We start from the raw sequence: 27,624 nt of genomic DNA, 5'->3' as shown, positions 1-27,624 counted from the left end.
TGGGCCTTCTGCCTTGAGTTGATAGAAAAAAGTACCAAGTACTTATATCTCTTATTTGAACTTCGTTATGTGGTTAAGGTCAAGGTTATATATATATGTACATAGCTTAAATGAAGACAAATTACTAAAAGTCAAAAAGAAAATGTTGCAGAAGGAAATTACAAACAATATTTTAATTTTCCATTTTCGTAATTTTTTTTCGGAGCTCTCCTACATAATGCCTTTTGTTGATATGGCAATATTTGCTATGCGGCAAAACAAGTCAGTAGTCGTCCTTTTGATTACGATTCCAAGGCAAATAACAAAATGCGGAAGGTAATTACTACACAGCAAGGATAAAACAAATGATAAAAACAAGCTATCAGATGATTTGATGAAGTGAGTGCAAGGATCCAATAAACAATAAAAAAAAAGATTTTTGTTTAAGTCAATTTTACAAATAAATACATAAACATTCTTTAAGAATATTATTTTAGAAAGAAGTTTTTTGGAACAGTAGTGAATTACAAAAACTAAAATTCATTTTATATTATTTTAATTAATTGAATTTTTGGTTGACCATACCGCTGTTTCGAGTATTGCCAAATACCTATTATTAGTTATTATTATATGCGTATTAATAATTTAATTATTCGTAAATAATTTTTTTGAAACTGCAAGTACCAGTAATCGAGGTCAGCGCACCTTAACCAATATTATTTTTAAAAGTAACATTCTATTTAATTATTATGTTAATTTCTAAAATCTTTTGTATATTTAAACTCTAATTTAAAAATATTATTATCAATTGTTGCTATTTCAATGAAAATATCAAAATTCATTAAAAACGGTACGAAATTCGAAGTAACATTTAATTCTAAGTTTGAGATTAAAGTTTTGAAAACTATTAAATCTTTAATATTAGTTACAGTATTTATTAAATACTTTTGAACAAAATTATAAATTTAAAGAGAATTATTTAATTTAAAAGCTGTTTTAAGTGTTTTTTGTACTTGAGAGCAACTAAAGAACAACTAAAGAACAACTCAAGTCAATGCCAACAACAGCAACAACAAGACACAAAGCATAAAGACTAACCGCTGCATTTGGCGTTACAAAACAATTTTCCAGAATCATTACACCAGAAGAGCCTTGTTTAGTTCTTGGCTGTACTTGAAATGTTCTATTTCAAAGGCAACAACAGTACATACAACTGCAACAGCAAAAACAATTACAAGTAACAAAAAACAAAATCAACAGCTTGTATAAATAAACGCTTGAACAATAAAAACACAAAAACAAACACAACAATGGCCAAAACAAAAACAATAGAAGCAACAGCAATAATATCAACAATTTGAACGCGAAGCCATTTATTTTGAATTTTTATTTTATTTTTATTTTACGATTACAATGTGCTTTTCAGAGCAAAGGGTTACTCTACACTGTGCATTGTTTTGCTAAAGCATAGGTTAGGTTAGGTTATAGAGGTGATACTAAAGATAAACTTAGACCTATTGACCCATTGTGTTATGGTAAGAAATTCATTCTTCTCATTTCAGTAGATTTATAAAATATAATATTATAATGTAATATCCTATGCTAAACAAGTTCACACAATCTGAATTTATGACGTTCGTATTATGCGCTACAATTTTATTCTTTTAGTACAGCCTCATTATATTAACCTCATCAAAAGTAATCAAATTCGCAGTTTCGTTGAGAATGCAAAAACTGCTTTACATATAATATCTTCGACATCATAATTTAGGTGATCATTTAGATCTCTTTTACACCAAAGACCAATTATGTTGCCATATAAAATACATACGTCTTAAAATTATGTGAAATCTTTAATGTAAGACCACACTTTTAAATGCTCTAGAAAGCAAGCCTCCATGTCACTGCTTGACTTTAGTTCAAACTACAATCAAACTACAACCAGATTAAATTGAAAAAAATATAATGATCTCAGTGACGATGTCGTTATATATTTAATATTAGAGTTATAGAGCTTTCTTAATATTCTTAACGTATAACCAAAGTATAACTTTTTGGTGTTTTTCACAGCTTTGGTAAAAGGCATTTAAGAAAATATTAAAACCCCGAGCATATTTTTCTAGCCGACAATCTTCTGTTAAAAAATCATATTTCTATAAAGCATTTCCATGTTACTGTATTGTTTTTGTAATTTAGCAGGACTCCTGTTGAAATTTAGGCTGGACTCATATACTTTAAAATATCTTATCTGACTAATAATATAAATAAATACACATCAATATATTGTTTACTTCGGGGCACGCTATAAATTACGAATATTTCTCACAGGATTTCTGTAATATTCAGATATTTCTAGTTATTTTGAGAAAAATGTTTATTACTAAGCTGTTCTTTATTTTAAAACATTATTTTAAAATATTTTAAAACATTTTAAAACAATATTTTTATGATTAGATTGCATCTCTGGAGGAAAAACTACAATGAATTTCTAATTGTAAACTTCAACTTAAGAAAAATTCTTATTTGAAGTAGTCTAGTTACATTTTGAAGTAATCCACTTCCATTTTAAAATTGTCTACTTCTAATCTGAAGTAGGGTACTTCTAATTTGAAGTAGTCTAATTATATTTTGAAGTAGAGTACATCTATTTTGAAGCTCAATAAAAGCGATCAATTATAAACTTATTTTTAACCAATCTTGGATCACAAACCGATAAAATGTGCTGACGTTTCGTTCTGTATTTAAAAAAACATGTGCATTTTTCAATAGTGGTAGCTAATAGAAACATGTTGAATTGAAAATATCTTTCGAAAAAGTGTATTTTTAAAAAACTCAGCTTTCGTATCATTTTAACCAAAAATAATTTATGTTAATCTTAATTTTCTCTAAATAAATTTCTATATCTTATGCTTAAAATATGTGGTATATGCACTTATTATTTGCACAATTTATATAACCTATGCTTGAAATTTCTTATAGAATATTGCAAAGTTAGAGTAGAATAGAATAGAAATAAAAAAGGAACTGACTCCTAACGAATCGGAGCACCGCTACCATAGTTGATCTTTTGTGCTGCTACAGTCCCTAACGGAACAGAAGACATTTCGTTTTTCGAATGAAAGCCAAAATATCAACCGTAGATGCCCTCCTGCAGAGTCTTGGAAATAATTCTTGTATTTTATTATTCGTAAATAATTTTTTGAGACTGAAAGTACCAGAAATTTTACTGACCTAAAGCCGAACTCGACTTTTACGTTCGCACATTTTTCTGGAGTTTTGTTAATTTGATGTGAAGGTTTTATTAACAAATTCACTTGCTGTATTTATATTACAACGAAATCATAAACCAGCTGTAGAATAAATGAATTAATTAATTATATTTTTATTTTTAATTGTTAAATTTCAATATTATTTTTTGTTACATAATTTAAATATTCTTTATTTTTTATATATGTATTATTTTTTTGATTTTGAATTATATTGAAAACTTATTATATATCAAGTCACATGTTCCTTTTCAACTCGATATAGCATATGCATATAAAATTGGGAAAATAACAATTATAATTTTTAATTAATTTGTTGTTTTATGTCTTCTTCACTCCTCCACAAATTTTTCCTTTCTTCAGTTATATTTTGATTGTTGATCGAGCGTTGATTAATTGATTGATTGATGTTGTTGGCAACGGCTTTGTAGAGATTCAGCTGCAGTCAACAAGACCAACATTGTTTTTGTTTGCTTTTAATTTAATTTTTGCTCTCGTTTGTTTTTATTTGTTGATTATGATTGCGATTGCGATTGCAATTACAGTTGCATAAGTAGTAAACAGAAGTGAGCGGCACACAATACGAGCGTTTGTGCCACGTATTCGTTAGGCAACAAACGCTGGCTGTGTGGAAAACAAAATTGTCGATGTAAATGTGCGGTTGCGTGTGTGTGTTTGTGCGAGTGTATGTGATTATTTTATTGTTATATTTTTATTACGATCTTAATGTTGCAGCATTCAACAAGGAGAACTTGTAAAAGACCAAGGCTTTTTGTTTAATACATTTTTTTTCTTTAAACTATTTGCATATTTTATTTTTATTTATAAAAATGTTAATTACACTTTAAACACAAGCGCGCTTATTTCTATACGCTTTAGAAAAAATTATGTTTTTTATTATACGTGCAATTTTTTAGTCATACCATTTTACTGTGACAAATAATACAATTTTTTCTAAATTCTTTTTTTTTTATTGTTTTACAGGAAATGGGTTAATAAACGAGGCTGAATTCCTGCAATGGGTCGGACGCATACAAGCCATACGTGACGAGCAGCAACAGCAACAACAACAACAACAGCAGCAAACGCAACAGGAAGAAAATGCAAGCAAACCAGAGGAAAACGATGATGTCACTGAGGATTTAATAGCCGCGTTTAGGTAAGTGTAATTACACACACACATACACATATACAAATTCACTGAATTTTATCCTTTCGCTTAGATGTTGGAATAAAAAATTCTATTATAAAATCTGTAGAATTTTTTTACTTAATCTTTTTTTTATTTCAATTTGTTCAAAGATAGTTTCCCAAGCCTTTGGTATTACCTTTAAGCTTTTATACTTTTTTTTTGAATTATTTTTTATATTTTGTTTTTGTTGTTGTTGTTGAATACTACGACAGGATAGTTGCAGTTTCCTTATTTATGCTTTGAAAAATTCTTTACTGCATTTGAATAAAAAATTATTTTTTTTAAGTTGATTTAGTAAAAACCTTCACTATGCTAGATTATGGTTCCGATACAGCTTAAGGTGAAATTTTATTACGTTAAGTTCAATTTTCTTATAAATTGTGTTTTATTAAGCATTATTCTTTAATATGGAAAAATTATAAAATTAGCGAGTTTTTTTTTAAATTTTTTTTTTCAATTCAGGTTTTATTCTATAGAATATAGAGTTTTACACATAATTCTTAATATGTAAATTTAACACTTTAGAAAAAATTCCTTTTCAATTCAGATATTTTTTTTTTGTGGCGAGAAGGTGGAATGCTCTATGCACCGACCGTCGTTGGAATGGTGTGTCCGACTCCCTAACATTAATATGTAGTATACGGACTAAAAGTTTCCCACTTCGGCGAGATTTATTTCCCCTCGGAACCGCTTTCGCATTTCAATTCAGATATTTACAATTATTAATTTATATTAATTAATATTATATTGTTAATTAGTTCAATTATTGATCACTGATCACTCATCATGATCACTGATGATAGGTATTTACAAAATTCAAAAGTTAAATTAATTAATAAAATAAAAAAATTTTATTGTTGTAATTTAATAATGTTCGTCAAACCTCTCTTTTGAAAACAATACTTTATATTAAGAATTTAGTTAATTTCGTCAAAACGGACTTTAAAAAGCAATTTAATATTAATTAAAATATAAAAATAAATTTATTATTAAAAGTAAAATCAAGAAATTGCTTTATTTCTATAAGCCTATATTTTAATAATTTTTTTTTAACAAAATTAACTAAAATTTGGTATTTTCTGGTCCAGTAGAGATATTAAAATGAAGTTATCCTTAACATGAGAGAGGCTTTCATTTGAATATATTTTGAATACAGCATACCGAAACACTTCTAAATTTGGACACAAACATGGTCAATTCCATTTTTTTAAATATGTATCTCAAAAACTATAAATGATAGAAAATTCATCAACAGATATGGTAAAAATAACTATATAGATTTTTTTGGAACGAAACTTGTAAAATGTCTTTCATTATTTAGAACACTTGAACAGTTTTTTTCAAAATATGATTTAAATATATTCTTTCATTTGTAGGGTATTTGATCGTGATGGCAACGGTTTCATTACACGTGATGAGCTGCAAACTGCTATGGAAATGATTGGTGAACCGCTCACAGAAACTCAACTCACACAATTATTAGCTATTGCTGATTTGGATCAGGATGGCAGAATTAACTATGAAGGTAAATTTTAAACTTTACATATGCCTGCCACATTTGAGCAATTTTTACGAATTAACTCTGGTGCATTAATTTTTGATGCTTGCTACACTCAAATCAATTATATTGTCAATTACAATTACAGGGTAATTAGAATTGTGAAATTAGTTGCAAGTTTACAAGTGAAATTGGAATTGAAAGCTCCTTAGTACAAGGAATTGAAATTAGTAATTAAGTTGCGGGATTAGGTATCATCGGAAGATATAAAATCTAATAAATTTGTAGTTGGTCAAAAGTTTCGATGCTTCTTCTTCGTTTAATTACTTTTGCAAATTACCTGAATTAGTAATTGGGTTCTTCAATTCTAATTTCAATTGTAATCTTAATCTTAATTCTCAATTCTAAGTCCTTATGTTTAGGAATTGGGTTTTTCGAATTCCAATTCGACTTGTAATCTCGCAACTCAATGCATAATTTCTATTAACTTGGAATGAGAAATTGAGGATATTCTGATTACAAAAGTAATCAGTACTGTACAGTTCTGGCTACACTTGATAAATTCTGGTGAATGAAAATTGGTATACATGCATTCAGCTTATGTATGTGTATGTGTAGAGAAGGAATAAAAACATTTTGGAAAATAATATGAAATTTTTCTTTTTTTCGCTATACACTGTTCCGTTCTGGTATTAGAAATAAAGTGCTCGTGTAAATGTGAAATAGAAAATAGTAAAATATGAAAAAAGAAGAATATTGTGCATGTTTTGGTGTCATGTCTTTTTCAAAAGGATCAAAGCATGAGTATATTTTTAATCCCCTAAAATCATTAAACTGTGTGAAAACTGTTATAAAAAGTAATTTTAATCCCTAATTTAACACAAGTGTGGCATGAGTCAATGTTATTAGATGAAATCTGTTATATACGTACTCATAGGTATCAGCATTTAATATTATTCTACAATTTTTATATTAAAGATATACAAGATTTCCCAAACAAATAAAACCTAGTCTTTAATACAAAAACTATATATGTATGTAAATTGTTCATTATATACATATGTACAAACTTTTTGTTAATTCTATTGTAGTTCTTATTGACAATTTCATACAGCTGAGTACCTTGGATGCCCTTCACTAGTATAATATTACGAATTTTTGATTAGAATGAAGTGTGTAATTAACAACAAAGACTACACAAAATTATTTTCCTCTCTAATTTGTGGACACCCAATATGGCAGACAATGTTGCATCATTAACGTGTGTGTTCTTAATTACTATTTGCTAATAAACGCCATACTACAGCATGAAGTAGTCCATTGCTAGGCTATTGTATTACCACTAGTGGAATTAATTAGCTGTTCAAATACCAATAACAACTTTGATTGTGTCGTGAATATTCTAACTCTTGCAGTTTATTAACCTTTTTCGATGAAGGCAACTCATACGGTTGCTTGCAATTTGAGATATTAAAAATGCTTACAATCCTCTTACATACTGCTTACAGTCCCCGCATCAAGTTTCGTGTCTGGTTAGCAAAACGCAAACATTTACTTAATACAAAATGAGATGAAAACGATGTCAGGATAGTCACGTTTTTAGCTTTAGTTTCACTTGTTTACTACATTCAACACATACCAGTAGCATTGGAAGTCACTAAGAGTCCCTTGTGTGACATTAAATTGATTTATTGTATCTGCTCGTGCTCCATGTTACCTCCATGGGTGGTTCCATTCGTACTGAATTCTGTTGCTTGTGCATAGTTAACGGAAATTTGTTGGGTCTCCATGTAGGTTTCGGTATATGATTACATGACCTTGTATGACTTAATATTTTTCTATTGCCATAAGGAATTCAGTTCATATTATACATAACATATATCATTTATAACTTCTTAAACCTAAAATCATTTTAATAAAGTCAATGGAACAAATTATGATAAGTTTAATTTTGAATTAATTTGCAATTAAACATGCAATAATAACTTTATATATGAAGGCAAAACTTCTTATAAGTTAATGCATTATTAACTTAAACTCATATAATATATATGTCAATTTGACTTGTATTGATGTAACAAAGAAAGCATGAATTTGTACATCCTTTTTATACATTCCAATGCTTCATCATGCGATAAGTTAGATAAAGTAATAATTTAATAAAGTAATAATAAAGTAATTTTTTTTTTGAATATTACAAAGATTTTAATTTTTGAATAAGTAATGTTGTTAATTATGCGAATGTTCCTTACTCGTATTAATTTAATCATATACTTATTTAATACTTTCTAGGCTATCCGTTTCATAAGTACTATAGATATTACCATTTTAAGATACTGTTAAAATCGTTTAAATAACACTCTTTTTCTTCTAAAACAGGTATTCTCAGATAAACTGTTCTTCGTACTCAACATATAGTAAATATGCAGACATATAGAGATAACAATATTTTCCAGTCATATAGAGATCTTATAAATATAGTCAATAATTTTTAAGTACTGGAGACCTTATTTAAAATAACTTTTATACTCTTATAAGGTTGTTTATGGGTTTTATAATGAGAGAGGAGGACTCCTTTTAAATGGAATTTTTCAGTAACAAAACGACAATTTTTTAGCCTAAATACTGTTAAGTATTAAGTATTTAAGTATTCAAGAAAACTTAAGTACGCTTTGATATATAAGACAGTCACTCCAACCTAACCTAACCTCCATATTGGAATATTTTAGTCTTGCCAGGCGTTGTTATTTGTAAAGAGAGTCTTAAGTTGTTTTTTCTTTTTTTGCTTCCTCTTTGCAGTTTCAGCATTTTTGGTTGAAAATAATATCCATTAACCAATGGTCTGTCATCAATTTTTGTCACTTCGATCCTGACTCTGCTCAGTAAGATTTTCTTTCTCGATAAATTATAGAGTGATGGTAGGAATTTAGTTTTTTTTTAGCCTATCATACTTTTCTACTTATATATGTTCTGTTACTATAAGAAAGCTTTTAAAGGCAACAGTATTGTACTAAGAATAGTCATGTACTAAGAATAGATGCTCTGGAAACCAGATCAATGTTGTTGTGCACTGACAACTCATTGACCTCAGTTGAATTTTTCACAGTTTTACTTACTTTTATAGTATTGTTGGATAGCATCAGTATATCAATAAATTGTGATCTATTGATTTTGTGTATTCGTTTCTGAAATTATAATTCGGTAGACACCGGACGAGCTCGGATCGGTTATCGATCTCTCTATATCCTTTTGAACTAAAAAGAGATAGAGTCTTCTTATATCCTTTTCAACTAAAAATATTTCTAAGCGGACTTCCCACTCCATCTTAGAACTGCAAATATGGTAATCTGAATTGGGTATTCTTACGTATTTTTAAAAGTTAGAGAAATTAATCTGTGATCTGTATTCAAGAAATTTTACTAATTATAATAATTATACTGTGTTAACGATAAAATAGATTGCAGAGAAGAGGTAATGGTATTGCTTTTACTTTAATAATTATTAATTAGATAGGATTTACTCATTTAAACACATAGATAATTTATTAAATATATTGCGTAATATATTCTTACAATTTTATATCTAAATAGAGCAATAAAATTCTATTCTATTGTTATAAAATTGTCGATTAGGTTTGTATCACTTTATTTTGTAATAGAAAGACAAAACAAAAACTCAATATTTTATCTGTTTATTTATATCTATTTATTAATTTGCTGTGACACATCTTTATGAAGAAAACAAACTATTTAAAAGTTAGACGGATTCGAATAGCACAGAAAAGACAAGGACAAAAATTTTATTTTTATTTTATTGAAATTTGGCTGACCATACAACGCTGTTATTATTCTTCTAATATAATCATTTCTTTCTAATAATTGACAGAGTCAAGAATAAAGAATCATCAATCAAGTTTAGCGTATTTCGATGTAGGGAACCTTAAATGATTAACACTATTATATGTTCACATACTTAAACGTTACTTAAATATCCATTTTATTAAAATTCAATTAAAAAATATTTTTTTATCTTTTGAAATAAAAAATATTTTTTCCTCTACAAATACTTGACAATTGTTCTTTCATTTCAGAGTATGTCTTTATAGGTAGTACAGAAGATAACGTATATTTAATTTTAATATTTTTTTTATTATTTTTGTATCATTCAAATATTTATTACTGAACAATTATCCACTACAAATAATAAAAATAAACGTCTTACTATTTTCTAATTTTAATGACTCGATAAAAGTTTGTTAAGTTTCAAATATTTTACTTCAAAACGCAGTAGAGTAATTTCATCGATTGAAAGAAATTTTAATTTCTTGCGCATTTTTACGGAAGTAATTAATACAAAACAAAAAAAAATAAAAAAATTAAATAAAAGTGAAGTCACGCCATTTTCTTTTTATTCATTTTATAGATTTTCACTTTTATGAGAAAAACGTGTTTGACCTCTCAAATGACAAGGATCGTGCCTAGAATTCAATAAACATGCGAAAGAAATAGGAAATTATTTAATATAACGAACACAATTTTGCATAATGGCTTAAAAGTAGACAAACTTTGTTAATAAATTTAATTTAAGTAAACTTTGTTAGAATAACTCTTTTTATGTCCTTTCAAAAATTTCGACGAAAAGCATAATTGTCCTTATTTATTGATTGTCTGTGCAAAAACTTCAATAACAAGAGCCTTACTTGATTCGTAGAAATAAAGTTAATGACTGAAACTGTTTATTTATTAAAACAATTTATAGTTTATATAGTTTTATAGTTTATTTATAATTATTATTGTTAACTCTTTTATATTTAGATATAGATTCATTTTCAGTTAACCAAAAACTATTGAAATTTCTGTGAATTTTAAAGAAGGCATTTTTTGTTAAAAAGAAAATGAGTTCATATTCATGTTGAGTCTTTTTCGAGTTAGTGCATCTGGACACTTTTACTCTTTGATAGCTGGGGGTCCCATCCTTTTCACTGACTAATTTATGTATTCCTCAAAAGCTTCGTGATTATTCGATGATTGATCTAACATCTGCATACCGCAGATCTGAATTATTTATATGTATAATATTTGTTTTTTATGTCGGACTTTCAGTCGTTCTTTATAGCTTTTGAATAATATTAAAATAAATAAAACACTTATTTCAGTCAATAATTTTAAACAAACTTAATAGTTTATCACCTTCGTAAACGCAGAGGATCTAACTAAAAATTATATTATTTATAGGTTTTTGGTTTAAAAATATAATCGTTAAACTAAAGTCTATTAAAAAAATTTCCAATTTATTCAAACACAATAGTGGTTATGGTTATAGGCTCTCACAGTTTTTTTGAAATTTCTATATTTTGACATTTTAATATAAATAAAATATTATTTATATTTATTTATTTTCAAGACCACTGATGATGGGTAGTATACCAAACAGCTGTATGGTCAACCAATAATTTGATTAATTAAAATAATAGGAAAAAAAATGTTGTTGTTGTAGTTCACTACTTTTCGTAAGCCTATTTATATTTATATTAATATGTTTACATATTATTTTTAATATTTTGATGTTTAATAAATTAAGATAAGTTTACAGTCTTACTTATTAATAAGACTGACTTTTGATATTTTGATATTTTAATATTTAAATATCAAATACACTGTTAGTGGATCTTTGCATAATGACTTTATTTTTGTTTAAAATTAAAAACTAAAATTAATGTTTGCATATTTTAATATTATTTCTATATGTATAATATAAAAAATAATATATATAATATAAAAAAATTTAAAAAAAGTAACTTATGCTTCGTAAAAACACATAAATACATGTAAATTCATTTTTTAAAAACGACAATTGTAATATCTCAAATTAACTTATATGTAAAATGTATACTAACTAATTTCAATAAATAAAAATGTATTTATGTTATTTTTTTTAGAAATTATTCAATACATATACTATTTTAAAAATTATTTAACAGAAATATTTTTTTTAATTGCAATAAGTACTAGTTTCAATTTTATTCACCTAATTAAAAAATAAAAATTTTTTTTATTCTTTCAGAATTTACGAGACTTCTGCTGTAAGCTGTAAGGACACCGAGCCCACACAAACAATGTCATTTAACAAATCAAAATAATATTAAATCGTTACAAACATTTTGTAATTAAATATAATTATATACATAAATACAATTATATATTCAATAACATACTCAAGTTAATACAAATATTGTTTATATAAATGAGAAGGTAGAAAGGACGAATCTGTTTTCCTTAAATTACAACAACCACCTAATAAAATAACAATAAAATCAAAAAATATTTTTATAAAATTTATAGAAAAAAGTACAGAGAACCGTCATGCAGGAAGAAAGAAAAGATTATTTTAGTTATTAAGTTTTTAATATAAATAAAAAATCGTTAATTGTAATTTATATTAATTTATACTTGAAAATTAAAAAAAAAAACAATAATTTAAGTTAATTTATAAATATAATTTAAATAAATCAAATATATAATAAAACAATACAAAAAATTATATGGAAAGTGTTTTTAAATTTAAATATATGTTTGCTTTAAGGATTTTTAATAATATAGTTAAAATAATTGAACATAATAAAAGATCATTTAAATTAAAAATATTAACATTTTCGCATAAGTCTGAGAGTGAGAGTGATATTTTATTTAATTTCGCTTTTGTGTTTAAGGGTGCTGTAATAAAAACTTAAAATAAATTTATTGAAAAACATGCATAAATTTAAAAAAATTATAATAAATAATAAGCAATATATACATCCTGCAGTTATTTCATTTTACCTTATTCATTATAAAATTAAATTGATTTTTATTTAACTTTTCATATATCTAGAACACATAACTCTTACTTCAAAATAAAAAAAATATTATTTTTACCTGTATTTAATTTTTAAAAAAATAAAATTTTTCAATACAAGAAAGTTTTTTTAATTTTTACTAACATTTAATTTCTAAAATTTTTTTAATATTAGAAAAAATCCTAATTCTGATTCTATATGAATCCTGAATATTATATTCAATAATATACAATATTATCTGCTTTTTTAAATTTAAATAAAATAAAATTAAAATTTATTTTTTTTTAAATATATTTCTCGTGTTATTTAAAATATATTTGTTATTAAATTTAGTAATTCAACTTACATAGCTTCCATACTACAAATTTAACATTTTTTTATTCAAATTTTTATTTAACTTAATTTTATAATATTTAATCATTTTGAAATACAAAATTCTTTAATTTGTTTAAATGACTCCATTTTTAGAATCTTTAAGAATTTAATGATAATTGCGAAGTACTTCGTAATGTTTATATAGATTAAAATTATAATCAAATACTTCATACTTTATAATGATAATGATAGTTGGCGATCTGCGTGGATATGCTTATATAAATTAAACTTATAATTAAATAAAAAAATCAAATTCATAAAAATTAAATAACTTTAACTTTCTTTGTTAATCTGCTCTAGATTTTCTTTGTTGATTATATTACTTATATAAATTTAAATATATTAAATAATATAATATAACAAATTTATATTTTTAATAATGATTAATGATTTAATAATTTTCTTAAATATCAAAATAAATACATGTTTGTTTTAAATTAACATTCAATTTTTCATACGTTAGATATATATATATAAATATATATATATATAAATTTTTTTCTTTTATATTTATTTTTATAATCACTTTTTATTTAAATGATTAGTTTAATAAATATTCTAATAAGGCATTAATATTCTTCTTTCTTAAAATAATTATCTAAAATGATAAAAAATAAATTACCTAAAAATTAATATTAAAATAACTTTTTTATGAATATTACATGTAGGTTAAATTTTGAAATATATAAATTTATTATTATCAATAATATGTGCAGTGCAAATATTTACAATATATGAATATAAAAATTAACAACAAAAAAATTATTAGGGAATAAAAATACAAATTTTATAAAAATCAAATAATATACATTTATATGTATATATATTATATGTATTAAGAAATAAATAGTGCTTCTAAGAGTGTTATAAATTAAAGAGATTTAATAATTAAGTATTTAGTGTTAATTATAAAATATTTTTGCTTTTATTTCAATACTTAGCAAAATTTTATCTTCCAAAATTTACTAATATATCTATGTCGTTAAATTATATAAAATACGTATTAAATAATATATATATATAAATTTAATAATAATTATTATAAATATGCATGCATATGGATTAAATTTAAAAATTTTTAATAAAATATTATAGTTTAGTATATTCTTAGGTATATGTATGTAATCTTTATTTTGGCTATAAGAAGAAATATTTAACTATTGTATTACTATAGTAAGTCGGCTATAGTTTTATTAATATAATAAAAATAATTCTCTTTATTAAATATTATTTTAAATTAAAATAAATCTAAAACGAAGTGCGGCAATTGAATGGGAATTATTTTTTATATTAAACTTTAATATTAAAATGTAATTTACCTTACATAGAAAGCAGTTTAAGGTTACAGTTCGTTTACACAAACGGAGTTAAAGCAGTAAATGTTTACCAATTAATTAAAGTTCGTTACAAAATTCATACAAACAAGTGTTTAGATAATGGCGTACAAGCAAATCAATTTCTTTTTAATTGCTTTTATTGACAAAAAACGCTTTTTCGATACTGTTCAATTTTTTGCTTGATGCAAGTGAATCAAACAAAAAATAAAAGTTATTTTTAATTTTAAATAATACATTATTTAATGTTAAATAATTTAGTTTCTCATAATTTGATTCTTATTCTAAGTAAAGTGTGATTTATTTTCTTTTTAATTGTATCCACTGTTCGTTAATCGAGTTTCCGAAGTGTAAACACTTGTGCGTTTATCGCTTATTAAAGTAATCGATGGTGGTAATTGTGATCTATAAGCTGTTTGCAAAAAAAAAATTTTATAATGAGTTTAAGGAATTACTTTTAATATTTAATACAATATAATATAATGTTTTTTGTATAAATCGTTGCGAAATAACAGAAAATGTACACTTTTTTTATTAGTTCATGAAAGTAAATATTTTATTATTAATTTAAAAGACATACAAAATTAAACCACCTCAATAATAATTTTTTATTTTTTAAATTCCAAGCAAGTAAATCACTGTGTCTGCTGTGGAGCTATGTGACCTCCTCCACGGTGGTAAGCTATGTTCAGTGTGCTGTTAAATATAAGGTTAAAAATGTATATCAATTAATACAATTAAATACATTGTCTGTATCAATATAATAATTAATATTTATTTAATTGATAAAGTTTAAATTTATTATGAATTTTCAAAATTACATTAATAAAAACAATTGAATCAAAAATATTTTAACAATAATATAAAATTTTGTAACTGATTATTAATAATGCATAATATTTCTTAATATTATCCATAATTGATTATCTTAAACATTGCTTTAAAATATGGCATCGGTTTATTTTTTTTCTATAAAAGCAATTATTTAACTATAACATAACAATGTAATAAAATTAAATTTAACTAAATCTAATATACAACTACAATTAATTCAATAACATAGTTAACTCTCAAATAGCAAATGAGTAAAGTATTAAAGAATTTTTAAAAATGATCTACTATAGAGAAATGGAACAAAATAGTGGCCTTTTGAAATGTCAAGATAAAAAGCAACAATAGCTCAAAATATTGCTAAAACTAAAACAAAAACTCATACAATATCACAACAACAAAAGTAATAATTATTTATGTATATAGTGTTATAGTTGTATACAAATAGTCAGTAAGTAAAATCAATATAATTGAAAGAAATAATAAAATTACTTAACAATTTCTGTTTCAATAAAATAGTAAAACATAAAAAAAGTATACAAATATATTTTTTTAAAATATGACGGACGTCCTTCAGGGCAGATAAAGTAATGCATAAAATGTATTTTTCTTTAAATAAGGAACTTAGTTAACTAAATTTATAATTCATATAATATATATGCTTATATCTTAAATCAATGAAAACAAATTAATTTTAATAATCCTACTTAATATATAATATTTTATTTTTATTTTTCAATTTTAGAATAGTCAAGAAAGAGATTTTCAGCATGTACTAACAGATATCTTCAAGAAATAACTTAAAATTATATATATTTTTCATATATTATATATATATATATATAAAATGATTGTTACATGGAAATTATAAGTTATTAAAATATGAAATTAATAAGAATATATATTTATACAAATTATAAATAATTACTACAAGTAAATTATAAATTATTTAAATATTCATATATAAATATATATATATATATAAACAAAAGCTAAAAAAATATCTATGTGAAATAAAAATTAAAATTTATTTGCAAAATGTTTCTGCATTTTTTTAATAAAAATTTGAGGTTAGAAATTATTAATGTAATTATTTTATTGATAGAAATAAAAACTAGCATATAAATGCTAGTCTCTAGCAGAGACAGAGTAATATTCTACTAAGAAGAAAGGTCTTAGTTCTAAGGACGTACTTGCTTTGGAAATGAAACTTACCTGAGGCGCCACATCAAAAGTGATTTCCTTCGGGTACAATCTATTTTTTGTGTCAGAAATTTAGTTGTAGAGATTTGAATGTAATACCATTCTTTTTACTTGGTGTTATTCGGCAAATGTACTTATATATACGTAACCTCTGATGTAAGTTTCTTTATTCTTATGTCGAGCTTTGGACAGACTGTGTATTTTGAAAAACCCTTCGCTTATGGAGACATCACAAATTGGCTAAAGCTATGTGATTTATGGTGAAGTATAAAATTGTATAATATATCCTACAAATTTTTATACTATGGATTATGATTATTTGTAATACATTAACCAATTTTATTTCTGTGTGCTTCTTCTTCAAGATCAATATTTAGGTGCTCAAGTGATAAACTAAAAACTTTTCTCTTAATAACGGAGAAACAAGTTAATAGTTGAAGAATAGATCATTTTTTTTTATAAAAATAATATACTTTACTTACTATAATATATTAAAAACGTTCATTAAGGAATATTTTTACAAAAACTTTATTTTGTATTAAATTTATAATATATAAATTAATTCTACATTATGTAAATTGAAACACTGTTTCTATGTAAACATATGCAATGTATGTGAATCTTATAGATAAAAAGATACTGTATATTCTTATTAATTAAGGCAAAATATTAACTAAAACTAGAGAAACGTAACAATTGCTTATAACAATTATTTTTTCTTTCGATCTTGTGTACATTTTGGACAAAACCACTTTCCTTTTGGTTTAGTTGTGAGGCCAACACATGCAAAATGAAACCATTCAATAGGACAATCTGGGTTGTCACAACCAATCATTTCGCCATATGATACTTGGTGGCAAAGACAATATGTTGGCTCGTTAGGATCCACTGGCATATCTAAAACATCGGCAGGATGTGTAATTGAAGCATGACATGATTCTTTCTCTGAGTCATTCACATCATTCGTTTTCTTAATGCCTTTACGTCGAACTTCCTTTTCAGTATTTATTTTCTGCTTCTTTTTTTTGCTGCCTTGTACTCCAGCTATGCTGCCACTTATACCTGGTGCATTTGTTCTTAAGTCATCTTCTGATGAAGAAGGGCGTCGCTTCTTGCCAGTCACCTTAGCCTCAGTAGTTTTTTTCCGATTCTTTTTTAAAATGGCTTCTTCAGATTTACTTCGTACAGATACAGATTTTTCTTGAATTTCACCTTCAAATCTTGCCAAGTCATTATCTAAACGCCTTATTTGTTTATCCACAAGTTCATACGTTTGGATTGCTAACTGAACTTTATCATCACTGTACTCCTTTGCTTTACCGAATAGCGATTGAATATCAAGTAGCCTTTCTTTACGTTCCTCATCACTCATTGCATTGCCGCTGTTTGATAATTTTCGCATAAACTCTTTTGCATGACTGTCAATGCTCTTCATAGCAGTTTGAGCCCGATCATCTAACTTACGCATAAGCTTAAAATTACGCTCTAGCTCTGTAGGTAGCGATTCTAAACCATCTAAGTAGTTTTCCAAATATATTGCAGATGACATTTCAGTAATTTTATTTAAGACTTATTTTGTTGAATTTGGTAGCTGATATGCAAAAAACAAAATTTTATGAAGAATGTATGCTTCAAAATATGATTTTACAGCATATTTTTGTATATTCAGTTAAGTAATTGGAACAATTCTGCGAAAAACAAGAAGAGATGATTCAATAAAATTCTTCAGCTGTTTTAAAATATAAGCGATTATTAAAAATTATAATTTATAAATTGCAGTATGAATAAGACTTTAATTACCGTACAACTCTTTGGTAAGGAGTCCACAAACTGACATCTGGAAGTTACCACAAAGTATATATAAATTAGAGGAAGCGCTGTTTACAATCAAATTGTTAATTTTGAAGAGTTCTCCAAATAAATATTATAACAAAAAATTGATAACGAAAAACAATTTGCCACAAAAGTTTTATATTATATCACGCAAAATAATGTTTAAAAAATGATTTGAAGCAATATTTGAAATATTCAAAAATTTGCAACAATTGTTGCACTCAGCAATTTGCAAAAAGAACTCACACAAAATTATTCATAATGCACGTAGGCGGCCCATACTATTCGTACGTCAAGTCAAATGCAATATAGTCAAAACACAGAGATGGTATAAATTTTACTAAGACTGTTATTGCACCTGTCAGTTAGCACATAGCTTTCAGAATACGTATTCATTGACTTTATAACTTTATTGTTGTTTTTCTTAACTGCATTCTTTACACAAACTAAACAAGTCTGCTAAATAACTGAATTCATTATAAAATTGATATATTGTTTCTATTCTTTTGTGTTCTTGAGCTTTTAATGAATGATTTTTTGACAAAAATTAATTTCTTAAATAATAAAGAGTTCTAAAAATGTTGATTACATGTTTTTTATTTTCAGTTAAAGTTGAAAGTTTAAGCGAAAAATGTAATTAAAAATAAAGCAAAATGAATGACCGCAAACTTTTGTAATCCTCATATCTAACCAAAGACGACAACCACAAAATGTTGCGTTTCATGATTGCCTTCCGTGCAGGCAATAACTTATACTATTATTACTTTAAAATACAACACAGATAAGTCATATATATTTATGTATATAGTACTACTATTTAAATTCTTGACTCCTAAGTACAACATATTAAAAAACTTTGTATTAAAAAACTATTTGAATTTAACAGCCGTCGTTTGAAATTGATGTACTAGTTGCCCTTCTGTATTGCGTCTAGTTTTTGTTTGGGAAAAAATTTAAAAAGTTGATTACTTAACGACCCAATATCTCAAAAATCTGACTATACCTATATATAATGTAGTAGAAAATGTAGCTCAAAATAGCTATCTTTACAAATATCCGCAATCGTAACATACCTCTGAATCTAATAGTCTATTTACCTATATAAATATGTTGAATATGTTTAATTCTACATAAAATTCTAAATTCTATTCACAGATCAACACAAATTTTACTTGAAATAAAATGTAAGAGTAAAGTCTGTATAAAATTTTCAAATTTCGACAGGGATGTTACGCTCACCCAGATGCTTTTATTTACTCGAAAATTTACTGGTGAAACGCACTTGTGTATACACAGTGTAACTCAAAGTTATTACGAGTAGCTCGTGGAACACACCTTATATTTTATCATTATTAAAACAAGTAGCTGTTCTAAAATATTTACAATACTGATTTGCAATTACTAATTACTTAAGTTTAGATTAATGCACAAAAATTCTGAATTCAGTTAATAATTCTATATAATTTATTTCAAGAACGTATTCTTTCCTGATACTAGTTAATATATCATACCAACTTTATACCAAATTAAATTTTTTTTTTTGCTATATACCACTGACAAAAATATAATATTTTGATAGAAAAAATTTAAAACAAATTTTACAAAAATTAGTTCTGTTAAAATAAAGATAAAAGTTGTTTCAAATTTCAAAATTCACAAAGTTATATTAACACCAAACTACTGTTTGTGTTAACTTTTAGTATATTTTTGAGAAGCCATCAGTTTAAAATGGTAAGAAAAGCCGCAAAACACATAATTCGTAACACCAATTATGATAAGCGAAGTGAGCAACCATCGGTATTTTAAATATGTATCATATTTTAATTTTTTTAAATACAAATTTGCATTAAATACACAAAATTCATAAGTACAAATTTTGAATAAGTATACTTTTTGATAGAAGCTTATAAATCGCGCCTTTCTCTCCACATAAAATTCAAATGTCAAAATAGTAACATTTCGCTAAATTTTAGTTGGCGCTATTTGTTTCAAAATAAATTGTCAATATTAGTTAAAAAAGTTATTGGAGTACCAGTGTGTTGTGGGTTCTGAGCATAAACAATTTAAAGATGGTATATATACAAATTTATATTAAATTCGTATTAAAACTATAATTTTAATATATAAGCACATTTATTCAAACATTTCGTCTACTGTCAAGTGACGTAACAACGAGATTCCACTGAAGTCCACCTTCCACATGCGTGCTTTACAAACGTCAAACCAAAGATAGGAGTAGAGAAAGAATTTTTACTTTTTTTCGTTAAAAGTGCGTATGAATGTGTTGGATGCACAACAATTGAATAAAAAAATCAATTAAAATATATATATATATAGAATCAAAATATTTTCACTCTGATTGCTAATTGTATTAAGTGCATTTTAAAAGTATACCAACAACATCGGCATCACGCGTGCAGATAAATTGTTTTTGTTTCTCGTAATATAAAAAAGCTGCAAAACTGGATATCGTAAAAATTGAGGATTTGCTGGACTCTGATCCAGATATAGAAATTATTGAGAAAGATAGCGGCATGTCATCGTTGGGGGGCAGTCAGGAAGAGACACCAGAGCGTCGTACTGTGGTGGCGAAAACTGTAAGATTCTAAGTGCATTGTTTTTATTCATTTATATACGTGATGTGATGTTTTTATTGATTTTATGAATTCAAAATTAATGTTAATAAAAGTTCCTTGAACATTCATTAATTCCAAAAAAAGTGTACTATGGTATCAGCTGTTGGGGTTATTGATTTTTCTTGTTTTACCTTTGGTTCTGACGTTTTGTGGAGGGTGTGATATTAATGGTCTAAACTATAATTTACTAAAGTGTTTTTAAATTAAACTAACATTATTTTTATTTTCAGGGCAGTAACAACCGTAGTGACGAGCCGGAAAACTATGATGATGTAAGTGAAACATGCTTAATATCATATTAACAATTTTTGATATTTGTGGTGTATTTACAGCCATCTGTGCGCAATTATTACTTAACCTCACATTTATTAGGCAATTATTTAACTTGAACAATACTTTTCTATGGTTTCCCTAAATGATTTAATTGATTTAGCAACTAGAATATCGTATTGATAAAACAAGAAAAAATGTTTCAAGAATGTAATTGAATTTTCTTAATTGCGTTCTTACATACTAAATATAAATTTTAATTAAATTAGATTGCACGGTTTACCTTGATAACACAGAGAATTTTTTAAAATTCTCACCATCGTAAACTAAAGTAATCAAGCCATGCATTATACGCACTATGTATGAATTGCTCAACTAAATTGATTTCATTTCAATTATGTAGAAAAGTATTTCACGCAGAGTCGGTATTTGGCTTTTCTGAAATATTTACATTTAAATAAGCAAATTTTAAAATGCCGCTTATTAATCTTAGCTAGCACCATCTGCATATTGTTTTTTGTAAAAATAATTTATAAAGTAGAGGAAAATGAAAAATAACAGGTTTATGCACTATTATTTTATTATTATCATGCTATATAGCTTCTTGAAATGCTATTTCCTCAAGGAGTATGACAGTGGAGATAATGGAGTATTAACTTATTCCTTAATGTCCCATCCCCTCTTCTATTTAAGCGAATATACCATTACAGAAATAATTAACATAATTTTGATGGTATAAGTTTTGTATGCTTACTTAATATAATTAACATTATATACTTATACGTATTAGTATTTTAATTATAGTTATGTAGTTATAGTTAGTATTTAGTAATATATATATACATTTGCAAACGCCTTGCTAAATAGTAATATAGACTTTCTCTCTTTCAGTTTTGTAGTATATGTATTAAGATAAAAAATTTCAATATTGAATACTTCTTAATCATTTTATTATTTTAGGAGCCAAATGAAACGCTGTCTGAACGTCTATGGGGTCTCACAGAAATGTTTCCGGAGCCATTGCGCAGCTTCACAGGCAAGGTTACTGACGTGACTGTCCGTGGTGTCAAAAAGCTTTATAAGTTCACATGCAATGCTTCGTGGATCTTCTTCACAAGTTCAGTTATCCTGTTTGCACCCGTTATCTTTGAGACTGAGCGTGCACAGATGGAAGAGATGCAAAAATCGCAACAGAAGCAGGTGCTGCTGGGTCCTGGTTCCGCTATGGCTGCTACTGGTCCCCCACAGTCAAACTTATCTCATATGCGATAAGTTTTTCACACACATGGTACATAAATAATAAATCTTTTACTTTTTAATGTTAAAAATATATTCCGTAGTAGTTGATGAATTTGAATTAAACAGTTTTCAACCAAACACACAATTTGTAGTTATTAATTTTTAGCAATTTTTGTTTTTAAAAGATTTAACATTTAGGGATCTTCTAATTGTTGGTTGTTGGCTTAAAATTATTACATAGCAAGTTTAGCATTAAAAAAAACAGAAGTATATATATTTAAATATTTTTTTTTATTTATATATAATTTTCAGAAAATTACAATTTTGACGAATTTTTATATGACTTCGAATATGGGTTGTTTCTCGTGGTAGCCAATTAATTTAGTGAACGAATTTACGAATCAATTTATATAAAACAAAAAAAAATAATCATACGAATAATGGATAGAAATAACAATACAATATAATTTACTTAAAAAATAAATTTAAATTTTGAGCATTCAACTTTGTGATTTGGCGATACACTACTATGCAAGAAAAAAGGGCTAACAATATTTAACAAATACATTTTAATTATATGAACTTATTTTACTTGAGGCTATGTATGTCTAAGTAAATAACATCCTGATGCATTACAGCTAACATCACACCTTCAGTACTTACAACATGCAGTTTGCTATTATATTTCGAACAGTGTTCCCATATGTTTTTATCTTTTTCTGATGAGATTAGGTACATTGCTTTTATATTCTTTTTGCTTTTCGAATTTTTTGCATTTGATGAAACTGTTGTGTGTACAATGGCACCAGTGCAACTTAAGAGATCTGAATAAAAAAGTTAAAGAACTTGATTATTGACTTATAATAATTATGTAAATAATGTGCGTTACCCTGCATATCTTTGTTTCCGGGACTTATGTTTTCTGTCATTGAAAATTCATAACCTTTAAACAGTTTAGCTTTGTGCGATTTTGCCAATGCATTCAGCAACTTGAAGTTGTATTTCCTTTCAAATTCTTTATCCTCCAACATGCAGTTTGACAAATCATTGCTATTTGCAGATTTTTTGGATAGCCAATCCAATGTTACAATTGGTATGCCTCTAGCGATCGCGATTAAAAATTTTATAGTGCGACTTGCCTTATTCATAATAAGCACATCACAATTTTTGGCATGATCAGCTTCATCCCACAAATCTTAAATTAGAATCAATTTATTTATTTAAATTTGACAAAATAAATAAATAAATATATGTTTTATTGGACGAAAGTATATACGTACTGTTTGATTGGTGTTTAAGATATAGAATATCACTTAAATCAATAGTGGAGAATGAGACAAGTATTGGAGGTTTTTCTTTTTTCTGTTCTTTCGAAACCTCCTTATCCTTACTTGCAGAAGCATCGTGTTCAGACTTATTGGAGTTCTTTTTAACATCTTCCTTGTCCTCAGTACGTTTAAATGACATTAGTCGTGTTGTTCTACGTGGCAACGCATGTTCTTCAGAAACCAATTTTTTTGTGGGTTGTGCTTTAATGGCTTTTGCCGCTTCTTCTTTCGAATTACTTGCTTCTGAAATTACAATAATAAATTAAAATTTTGTATGATTATTAATAAAATATTTACTTTTACCTGCTTTTGGTGGACTTTTATTTTTTGAAACATTATGTCTAGTATTGCGTTTATCAGTAGTTGCAGGTTCCTGAGTTGCAGGTTTTGTGATTTTCTTTTTGACTGCATGTTTTCCAGGTGATTCTTTATCAACCTTTTTTAATGTCGTTGCGTTAGGAATTTGAGCTTCAGTTTCAGATGCCAATCTAGTATTTCTACGTTTCTCAACTAATGGCGTTGATGTATTCATTGATTTTTGTTTTTTTTCAACAGATTTAGGATCCTTTGCAGACCGTCTTGATTTTTTTTCAATCACTTGCCCTTCAGTTTTCTCAGTGGTTGTTCGTTTCGTTGTATTTGAGTGAGTTACCGTTTTGTCATCTTTAGAAGTATTTAATATTTCTTTTTCGTTGGATTTGCTTGCATTTTTGTCGGTTGATACTTTTTTCTTTTTTAAATCATGAGATTTAGAATTCTTTGTGGCAGAATTTTTCTCATCTTTTTTTGCTAACTGTGGTTTGGGTGGAGTAGAATGTTTTGTTTCTTCTTCAGAAGTCGAGCGTATTTTTTTATGATCTTTATGTTTTAATTTAGATGTGTCTAATCCCTTGCTTTTTTTACCTAATTTCGATTCAATGGCACTAACTTCAATTGAAAGAATAGATTTTTTTAAGTTTACTTTACAATTTAAAATTTTTTCTTTTTTGTTTAGTTGATTTGAAGCATCACTTTGTTCAGATGATGATTTATTTTTATCTTGCGAAGAATTACTTATTCTTCTTTTTTTGCCACCTGATTTTAAAGAATCATCAGAATTTCTTTTAAGATATTTCCTAAGTTCATTTTTATCATCATTGCTGTATGCGGAAGTTTCAGAGTCGGTGGAATTATTTCCATATATAGACTTTAAGCTTTTGGACAGACTTTTTTCTTTCGTATCTATTTCTTTCATATTAACGCGTAATTTCTTTTCTGTAGTTGCTGGAGAGTTAGATACTTTTTTGTTTTTACTAGTATTAGCCTTCGATGATTTAAGTAATTCTATAAAGTCAGTCGATATTCTAGGTCGGGTCACTTGATCTAACCACTCATCATGATTAATATCGTTGCTATTATTATTTACTACTTCAGTTTTATTTAAGATCTCAATCTGAGGTAACTCCTTAGGTTTTATATATTTTGATTTAAAAAATTGTGGCGTTTCCAGATCAGGCTCTAAAAATAAGATAAAGAACATTTTAATCATTTTGACAATACATTTTTATATTAACTTACCAGTAAAAATTTGTGTAGCCTCAAGACCAGAAAAATCTGTAATTGGCTTTTTTGGTTCTTTATTTTCTTTTTGGCTAATGTTGGAAATTAGACCGTTTTCGTCGAGTGTATTTTGTTTAAATTTCTGAGTAGGTAATAAATTATTATCATCCACTGGTGGTGAATGATGAGAAAGCGAATTGGCATTGCTTTCTTCGTTCTTTGAGCAGGGAGATTTTTGGCTTTCTTTTTCACGATTAATTTGGTATGTGATAATTTCATCAAATAAATCTGGCGTACAACTACCTTCCCGTTCATCGATGTTATTTGTCTCAAGTTCACCAATCTTATTTGTTGTGCTCAAATTTAATTTGTCTGATGTGTCCGTTTCACTTTTTTTACCAACGCAATTCTTAGATATATTGCTTAAGCTTTGTTCTGCAGAGTTTAATACATTATCATCTGCCCTTTTTTCATCAAATAACATTACTGTATCATGATGAATATAAGGAATTACAAGTGAAGTTAATGCATCGTTCACTGAATTATTAATATCAACATTATCTCCAACATCTTTAAACGCTTCGGAATTAATGCAAAACTGACTTTCATCTGAATCCATAATTTCTCCAAAACCACCTTCCAAATTACTTTTATCGATATAAGTTGGCAAAGCTTGAGTTTCGGGAATAAAACACATTTCATCATTTTCTTTGCTTATCTCCAAGTTGTTTTGTGTTGCATTGATCACAAAACTATCGTCACAGGTTGTGTCAATAACATTATCACAATTTTTTTCTCTTTCATTGCTTTTAAATATTAAATGCCGCCTTGACAACAGTTCTGGGCTAGAACTAATGATATCTTCATAGCCACTACTTACATTAGTTACCTTAGAAATAATTATTAATACTTTGAAAATATATATATAACACATATTGCAAACCTCAGTGGTTTTATTTAAGTTGAATTGAGCTTCTATATCACCAAATTTTATTTTGTCCTGATCTTTAAGTTTCACAGGACAACGTGTTGTTTCTATTCCATTTACATAAGTATCCTTACCAGTGCGACTGATAATGTACCAGTTTCCATCAAAGTTTGTAACAGCAGCATGCGTATTTTTTATGGACTATAAATAATAGTGATTATAATTTAAAAACATATAAAAAAGAATTAGAAATACCTGATCTTCAATTAAAATATCATTGGGAAGCTCTGGACGTTGACTTCCAATATGACATATATTGTTCGGTTCCAAATTATATTGTTTACCAATAACTTCAATAGTTGCAGACTATGAGGTACTGTGATATAGTTTCGTTCTAGAAATTGACGACATATTTACTCACCAGGATTTTGGGTTTCAGATATTCCATTCTTATTATTATTTTCTAACATAAACAAACTAAATATAGCGCGCATCTGTCAAATGTTTGATAAAACTTAAATTTTGCTAACAAACTGCCTTCAATTCAAGCGAAGTGTTTGTTATCAACGTTGCCATAAACAAATATCAAAAATTGTGCACAAATTAAAAATGTGTCAACTTACAAAAAATTTTATTTATTGCATTAGAAGTTAAAATATAAATAAGAATTAATAGTCAAACTAAGGATGTTAATTGATGTTTTTATTTAATCTTGTAATCTTGGCTACTATGATTCGATTAGTTGGATAAGTTGAAATAAGTTGTTTATGTTTATGCTATTTATTTTATAACTTAAAACATGTATAGAGATCTACGGATCGACTCAATGAAAAAATATATCAAGGACAGAACTCTAAATGTATTCACAAAAGTCGATACCCCGTTCTAATAAACCTTAAGTCCACCTCAGGACGCACAGATAGATATGCTAATCTACGGTCCGTTATCAATTAAAAGATAAATTACCTGAAATTAAATACATTAATTATTTCATTAAAAACAATAGTTCATATATACTCTATATACTCATATAGCCCTATATACTCATATAGTTCTATATACTCATATAGCTCTATATACTCATATAGCTCTATATACTCATATAGCTCTATATACTCATATAGAGCCACTCTTAAATAGCACTTGAATTTTGTAATATTTTTATTACATAAGATTTTATTTCTAAATAAAGAAAAAAAACCAAAAAAAAAGGAACAGTTAATATAAACAAAACAAAAGATTGAAAGGGGAATAATAAAAATAATAAAACGGTGAGCACATCACGCGATATATAAGATATGCAAACAGGAAAATAAATATAAACAATACAACACAGCT

At 26.4% G+C, this 27,624-nt stretch overlaps 4 protein-coding genes across 12 annotated transcripts in view; 2 read left to right on the top strand and 2 right to left on the bottom strand.

Moving 5' to 3' along the window:
* LOC119669045 (calcium-binding protein E63-1) overlaps positions 1–12,331 on the top strand; it is an 89,676-nt gene extending 77,345 nt beyond the window's left edge. For 4 of the 5 annotated variants that reach the window (XM_038078770.1, XM_038078773.1, XM_038078772.1 and 1 more), the window contains 3 exons: positions 4,230–4,404; positions 5,814–5,962; positions 11,999–12,330. In XM_038078770.1, coding sequence (XP_037934698.1) covers positions 4,230–4,404; positions 5,814–5,962; positions 11,999–12,021 — 347 coding nt within the window. In that variant the 3' untranslated portion in view covers positions 12,022–12,330. Of the gene's footprint in view, positions 1–4,229; positions 4,405–5,813; positions 5,963–11,998 lie in introns of all 5 variants that reach the window. The other variant, XM_038078769.1, reaches the window with a different exon arrangement.
* Positions 12,332–17,106: 4,775 nt separating this feature from the next.
* Positions 17,107–18,430, bottom strand: LOC119668169 (inhibitor of growth protein 5-like). 2 transcript variants are annotated; one of them, XM_038077605.1, is made up of 2 exons: positions 18,314–18,430; positions 17,107–18,242 (listed from the first exon to the last, which is right to left on the bottom strand). In XM_038077605.1, the coding sequence occupies exon 2, from the start codon at positions 18,060–18,062 to the stop codon at positions 17,223–17,225; it is 840 nt and encodes a 279-aa protein (XP_037933533.1). In that variant the 5' UTR covers positions 18,063–18,242; positions 18,314–18,430; the 3' UTR covers positions 17,107–17,222. The 2 variants fall into 2 exon arrangements, with proteins under 2 accessions (XP_037933533.1, XP_037933532.1); XM_038077604.1 differs by having other exon boundaries at positions 17,107–18,201.
* Positions 18,431–19,951: 1,521 nt separating this feature from the next.
* Positions 19,952–22,633, top strand: LOC119672588 (mitochondrial import receptor subunit TOM22 homolog). 4 transcript variants are annotated; one of them, XM_038083680.1, is made up of 3 exons: positions 19,952–20,077; positions 21,213–21,254; positions 22,213–22,633. In XM_038083680.1, the coding sequence occupies exons 1-3, from the start codon at positions 20,075–20,077 to the stop codon at positions 22,522–22,524; spliced, it is 357 nt and encodes a 118-aa protein (XP_037939608.1). In that variant the 5' UTR covers positions 19,952–20,074; the 3' UTR covers positions 22,525–22,633. The 4 variants fall into 4 exon arrangements, with proteins under 4 accessions (XP_037939608.1, XP_037939609.1, XP_037939607.1 ...); XM_038083681.1 differs by lacking the exon at positions 19,952–20,077 and adding an exon at positions 20,315–20,418; XM_038083679.1 differs by lacking the exon at positions 19,952–20,077 and adding an exon at positions 20,616–20,943.
* Positions 22,634–22,806: 173 nt separating this feature from the next.
* Positions 22,807–26,921, bottom strand: LOC119668163. Its single transcript, XM_038077590.1, has 8 exons — positions 26,708–26,921; positions 26,542–26,652; positions 26,302–26,487; positions 25,377–26,247; positions 24,123–25,316; positions 23,772–24,062; positions 23,381–23,686; positions 22,807–23,315 (listed from the first exon to the last, which is right to left on the bottom strand). The coding sequence occupies exons 1-8, from the start codon at positions 26,732–26,734 to the stop codon at positions 23,080–23,082; spliced, it is 3,222 nt and encodes a 1,073-aa protein (XP_037933518.1). The 5' UTR covers positions 26,735–26,921; the 3' UTR covers positions 22,807–23,079.
* Positions 26,922–27,624: the final 703 nt, after the last annotated feature.

This window comes from Teleopsis dalmanni, chromosome 1 (genome assembly GCF_002237135.1).
Source record: "Teleopsis dalmanni isolate 2A chromosome 1, ASM223713v2, whole genome shotgun sequence".
Classification (NCBI taxonomy): domain Eukaryota; kingdom Metazoa; phylum Arthropoda; class Insecta; order Diptera; family Diopsidae; genus Teleopsis; species Teleopsis dalmanni.
The sequence above is the reverse complement of the archived record's forward strand: the minus strand, read 5'-3'. Positions and strand labels throughout refer to the sequence as shown.

Coding starts and splice junctions, on each gene's coding strand:
- LOC119668169 (XM_038077605.1), bottom strand. CDS start 18,062: ATGTCATCTGCAATATATTTGGAAAACTACTTAGATGGTTTAGAATCG.
- LOC119672588 (XM_038083679.1), top strand. CDS start 20,881: ATGTCATCGTTGGGGGGCAGTCAGGAAGAGACACCAGAGCGTCGTACT. Junction 20,944..21,212: donor GTACTGTGGTGGCGAAAACT/GTAAGATTCTAA, acceptor TTTTATTTTCAG/GGCAGTAACAACCGTAGTGA. Junction 21,255..22,212: donor AGCCGGAAAACTATGATGAT/GTAAGTGAAACA, acceptor TTATTATTTTAG/GAGCCAAATGAAACGCTGTC.
- LOC119668163 (XM_038077590.1), bottom strand. CDS start 26,734: ATGGAATATCTGAAACCCAAAATCCTG. Junction 26,248..26,301: donor ACTTAAATAAAACCACTGAG/GTTTGCAATATG, acceptor ATTATTTCTAAG/GTAACTAATGTAAGTAGTGG. Junction 23,316..23,380: donor CGGAAACAAAGATATGCAGG/GTAACGCACATT, acceptor TTTTTTATTCAG/ATCTCTTAAGTTGCACTGGT.